Source organism: Musca autumnalis, unplaced genomic scaffold (assembly GCF_047663935.1).
Source record: "Musca autumnalis isolate F117 unplaced genomic scaffold, ASM4766393v1 scaffold_3, whole genome shotgun sequence".
In the NCBI taxonomy this organism is placed as follows: domain Eukaryota; kingdom Metazoa; phylum Arthropoda; class Insecta; order Diptera; family Muscidae; genus Musca; species Musca autumnalis.
The window spans coordinates 954628-960627 of NW_027411866.1; the positions used below are offsets into that span (position 1 = coordinate 954628).

The 6000-nt window shown below is 37.2% G+C and overlaps 1 protein-coding gene across 8 annotated transcripts in view; it reads left to right on the forward strand.

Annotated features, from left to right (window-relative positions):
- Positions 1-4514, forward strand: part of LOC141397649 (uncharacterized) — a 29393-nt gene extending 24879 nt beyond the window's left edge. For all 8 annotated transcript variants that reach the window (XM_073974214.1, XM_073974217.1, XM_073974216.1 and 5 more), the window contains exons 9-12: positions 1568-1880; positions 2031-3915; positions 3987-4158; positions 4281-4514. In XM_073974214.1, the coding sequence (XP_073830315.1) occupies positions 1568-1880; positions 2031-3915; positions 3987-4158; positions 4281-4346 (2436 nt within the window). In that variant the 3' untranslated portion in view covers positions 4347-4514. The remainder of the gene's footprint in view (positions 1-1567; positions 1881-2030; positions 3916-3986; positions 4159-4280) is intronic.
- The last annotated feature ends 1486 nt before the right edge of the window (positions 4515-6000 follow it).

Sequence of the window (6000 nt, forward strand, 5' to 3'; positions counted from 1 at the left end):
CAGAAAATATAGGTTTTTGAGGGCTATGCAAAAACGTGGACCGATTTAGCCCATCTTTGAACGTGATCTAACCCTGCGTTTACAAACGCCAGTATTGGCAAGACAATAGCAAAAATACAAACCTTTTTCACAAATATATTTATAAACTGTTAAATATGTAATATATGAATGTATTGGTGAAAATGGTTTGTAACTTTGCTATTGTCTTGCCAATACTGTCTGTGTGTAAACGCCATGGCTAAATCAACATAGACTTTTACGATGATCAAGAAATCGGCTACTTTTTCAAAATGAGGACAAATTTTAAAAAATTAAGAAAAAATAGTAATCATTCGAATCCCACTACAAAGTAGGACTTAAAATTTTTGTAATTAATGGTAGTTTAATACAAGAAATTTCAGGAAAATCGAAGGGGTCAATCATTGTTCAAAACTGATTTTAAATATTAAATCGCGAAAATTGCATCCAAGCCCACAGTGCGAAATTTTTTTCTATTTTTTTGTTAAATAGCTGATAAAACAACAAACCATACGAAAAAAAATTCAAATTGGACCAATATTTAAGAAGTTGTAAGTATTTTTTTGCATATAGTTTTTACAGAATTCGACTTTTTAAAGGCGCGATATCTCTGGAACCGTTAGTAAAAAAATCTGAAAATACCTATACTAAAATGTTTTGCTGATTAACAGCATCACCGCAGCAAAGAATAAAGGAAATCAAGAACCTCATTTTTAAAAGTGTCCGATTTCACTCAGAAATCCCCATATACATATGCTTTATAGGGCCGCAAATGATTATTTCAATGCGTTAGAAACAAAAAAACTTAATATTCCCTCCATACTATGGTGGAGGGCATAAAAAATTAAACATCCAAACTTAAAACAACACAACATAGAAAATCGAACGACGCATAGTGATAATTGGTATTAACTAAGCAACGACGCAACTTCGAAAACAACGCAAAGCGAGGTCTTGGTGTAATATGATTTTCGAAATTCACCAAATCGATCGAAATTTGAAGAAGCTTAAACAAAAACGATCGAAAAGAAATTACGGAATTAAAACCATTCCGATAGGAATCTGTGACTTGCCTGTATATGGTATAGTGCTATTTCAGTGAAACAGAGTCGTCTATCCTTTGAGGTAAACATCGATATGATAATCCATCCTGTCCTATAACCAACATACTTAGCAGAATTTTTTTTTATCGTTAAACAAAAATATCGTTTGCTACCCGGTTGGCATTGTATGCCAAAACGAACCCCCAGTTTCAAAAGTTATTGTATGTGATGTCGATGTAATAGGTTATATGGAGTTGTGACTAATCAAATCTACCTCCGTATGTTTAGAACGAGGCGACCGATGTGATTTTATAGTTAAATAATTTCTTCTATGTAAATATGTATGAACCTTTGCATGTGTGCACATGTATGTATGTATGTGGGCGTGTAAAATCAATTACCATTTAGGTTACATGTATTTAGTCTTTCGAATTGCAATCCTTTTCATGAATCATTTGAAATCGTTTACATTCTTGTTTGTGGTTATTGTTGTTGACGTTTTATAGGTAAATAATACAGCTATAACGACACCAACCAGTGCGAGTGGTGGGACTGCAGACCTTTCAGCAACTGGTCCATCGACAGCAACAACAGATCCATCGCAGCCATTAAATATTGTTTCCACGGCAACAAGTTCTGCTTCGGGAGGAACTATGTCTTCTACAAGCACTACACAAGCCACGTTGCCAGGTCCAAATAGCCAAGCAACTGTTCCTACCACACCGGTGGGAGGACCGGGAGTGCATAACAATAGTGGATCTTCATTACCCTCAACAAATATTCCAGTTACCGGATCCCAACATCAAGTTCCTGGAATGGGTAAGTCCTCGTAGTTGTATTAAATGATGTGCATTTACTAATATTATGTTGATGTTATTGTTCCTTTTTTTTACATCACATTTGCCTTTCCCCAATCCCCCTTGAAATTGTGAATTCTGTTTGTGTTTATATGTCACATTTGTTGCACAGTGGGTGTAACAACACCAACATCATTGGGAATTTCCACAGTAACGTCAAACAACAACTCCTTGTCTGCGGCAGCAGCTTTGAATAACAACAATATAAATGCTATCAAAACAACACCTTCAGTCACACCAACTTCAGCAGCAACTCCATCCGCCGTTCCAACAACAGGAACATCATCTGCATTAGGTCTTTTTAGTAGTGTAAGTTCTGAGGTTGGAAGTGGAGGTGGTGGTGTCGGTGGGGCTAACGGTGGCAGCACAAATGGACCAAGTGACTTGACAATGCCGCCAAATTCAGCTGTTGGTGCAAACACGGCAACGGCAACAGCCCTAACTACTGCATTCAGTGGTGGTGATGGTGCCTCGTCTAGCGTGTCGAGTGCTGCCGCTGGCACCAGCACTGTTACTAATACAAGCAGCAGTGCAGGGGGAGGTGGCGGTATTCGCATTGCCAGCAATCTACACAAATTGCCTACAGACGTGACCGATACACCAGTAAGTGTAGGGGGCACCACTGCTGCGTCGCAGGTTTCTTCTGCAGCCTCCTTGGGTGCAGGGCTTAAACAAATTCCTCAGTTCGATGATCCTGTCGAACAGTCGCTTGCTTCGTTGGAGCAACCTTCACTGTTGGCACCACCGCCCACCAGTAAAAGTGCTGCTGATAATTTCCTAATGGCTGCTGCAGCTGGTATTAATGCGGCTCATTTAATGCAACAGCAATCATCTGTACAGCAACAACAGCAGGTCTTTGGGGGTGGACAAACGCAACCCCAACCGGGCCAAGCACATGGAGGGGGGAGTAATCAGCACCACGTTGAATTTATGAACGAACTGTTGTCGAAGGGTGCTGCGGCTGAAAATGTTCCCGGTATGAATGGCAACCACTTCCCATTGATGCAATTCGGTCTAATGGAGGGTCTAAATTCCATGATGCAACAACAATTCCAACAAGCCGTTCAGCACCAACACGCACATAACAACGGTTACAATATGAGTGATGTGGCGACTTCAAATGCTCTCGATAGTCTTGGATTAAGTTTGGGACTAACACATGGAGGGGGTGCGGGAGCGAGCTCGATATTTGACCAGCTGCCTGGTCGGAATGATAATCATTTGCTGGCCATGATGATGAGTGGCGGAGCAGCTGGAATGCCTAGCAACTTGTCTCTTGGTGGTTCAACTGTCGGGACAACGGTACCGGGAATGAGTGGGAAGAAGGATTCTAGTTCCAGCAATAGCAATGGGGATCAGTCACAGCAGCATCCATCAAATAAACTGCTCATAACTCCTAAACCCATCGAATCAATGATGCCCAGCCCCCCGGAGAAGAAAGGCCAGCATGCACCTCAGCAGACGATGGGTGGCACAGTAGTAGCACCACCTTTACAGTCGCCATCCGATTTAAAAATACCATCAACAACAGCTGCAGGTGCAGTTGGCAATCAAGCAATTTTCGCCCCCAATGTGAAGAATCCCAGTTCATGGTCAATACTCGCAGGATCGCCCCAAAACACACCCACGTCGAACAAAACCAAACCAGCCATGGACTCATTCCAGCAATTCCGCAATAAAGCCAAAGAAAAGGCCGACCGTCAAAAACAGCTGGAGGCCGCCGAAAAGGAAAAGGAACAGAAGCGACAAAAAGAAGCCGCTGAAAAGGAACAACAGCGGAAGCAGCATTCAAAACCTCCACTGCATATGGTAGGAGGAAGTTCCAATTCCAGCAACAGCGGCAACGGTAACGGTAGCACAGGTCCAAACAGCCTCACTGGTCCCCATCACCAATCAGTGAATGTTTCAAGTGGTGTACAACCACCTCACGCACATGGCGGCAGTGTAGCCACTGCGCATTTAGCTGCATCTATAATCGAATCAATGGAAAGCGGAAGGTAAGTTCATACAAGCTTTCCACTCATCGGATTTGACCTTCATATAAATGAGTTTGTTTTTACTATTGCAGGAAAAGCGTGCACGATATTCAGCCATTATCACGGGTAGTTGATGATATGAAGGCTTCCCCACAGGGCTGTGGTTCACCTGCGGGCGCAGCCCAGCAATCGCCACAAGATAGGGCTGCAGCTAAACGCGCAGAACTAAGACGCATGGAACAAGAAAGAAGAAGACGAGAAGCGGTAAGTTACCACAAGAGTATTCTATGGCAAATTGTGTCAAAAAATAAATTAAATGATAGAAATTGTGTCTTTGTCACATCTGTTCCCAGCGTCATTAACTTTTTATGCATTTTATCTTTCAGAGAGCTGGTCAAATTGACATGAATATGCAAAGTGATCTAATGGCAGCATTCGAAGAATCGCTTTAATATATGGCTAAATAACTTCCATATCGGATACTGTTGAATCTTTCTCTTTGTTGTCATAATAAATATTGGATTTTCTAATTAATTTATATACATACGTACATATATACATAGATACATACAGAAAGAAACCAGAAACAGAAACCCTATATCACAAAAAAGAAAATAAAACTTTTAATTACAACAAACTTCTACTTGAAATGCATATTATGTTTATAAATGTAGAACAGTTAAGAAAAAGAAAAGAACAAACCCAATCCAAGATAACACGAATAAATTAAAAGGAAAACTAAAACAAACAACAGTTATAATATTAAGGTGTGCGCTGAAACCAGCTGCAGTAATACAATCACTATTAAACTTAGTTAAAAAAATATATATATTAAACAAAATGATAGACAGAGGAGACGCATTGGATGAGGTCAACGAAAACCACCCCACAATACAAATTAAAAAAAACAGCAAAAGTTAAAGTAAATCTTCTTATGCTATTAGAAACAATTTGGAAGAGTGAAGGAGAATGGTGAAGATATAAGAAGCAGTCACATGGAGCAATTTCTAATTTTATACATTAAACTATATATTTTTATTTTTTAAATCGTTATTTAATTATATATTCTACGAAAATATTAGATGATGAACAATGTTTGAATCAAAGGTAACATTTAAATGGCATGATTTCCTTTATTATATTATATATACATACTACATATACACACACATCTTATTATTATTATTCTCTTTTCTAAGCCTAAACACAAAAACAAAATGTAGATGTAATTTAAATTATCATAAATAAACAATTACAAATAACTATAAAACTTATGTACTCTAGTGGTAGTTAGTAGTAAACTACTTCATGTAATAATAATAATAATAAATTTAAAAAAGGAAAAACACATTTTAGTAATAAAGAAAAAAGTATGTAATAATAACAACAATACCAACAAAATAAATTTGTAATTATTATTTATATTATTTTGGATTTATTATTTATATTATAATGGAAATAATGCATCCCAGCAAACAAATGCATATATGATGATTCAAATAGTTATGTATAGACATCGGATTTTTGCATATTTTTGAAAATCATAATGCAAATAATTCGTTTCTTAAACAATAGAAGATGGAGCTTTGTACATATTATTGATTATTTTCAATATGACATCCAATTTATATTATTAAAACGGTATAATTCTATATAGTAGTATAGTTAAAATAGGGTGAAATTTCAAAAATATGCAAAAATCCGATGTCTAGTTAAGTATCAATCATAAATGCATGGATAATCCATATATATACATATGTAGTGACATAAAAATAAAACAAAAATACACACACACAAATAATTCATAGGCAATCCCATCACACCAGTTGCTGATATTTTTCGAATGTTCGGCACAAGTTTCGAAAACGACTATCACTGTCGAAGGTTTGGAAAATGTTTTTCTTTTGTTCGCCAAAAGTTCAAAAACGGTATCACTTTCGACCATTTGGCAAATGTTTTTTCTTCATAAGAAAAATTTTTTCGATAAACATTTTTTACTTTGGAAAATTTTTTGTTTTCAAAAATAATTTTATGCAGTTTGTATAAAATTTCCATTTGCATTTTTCAAATAATTTCGATATAAATGCTACGTATAATATCAAGGCT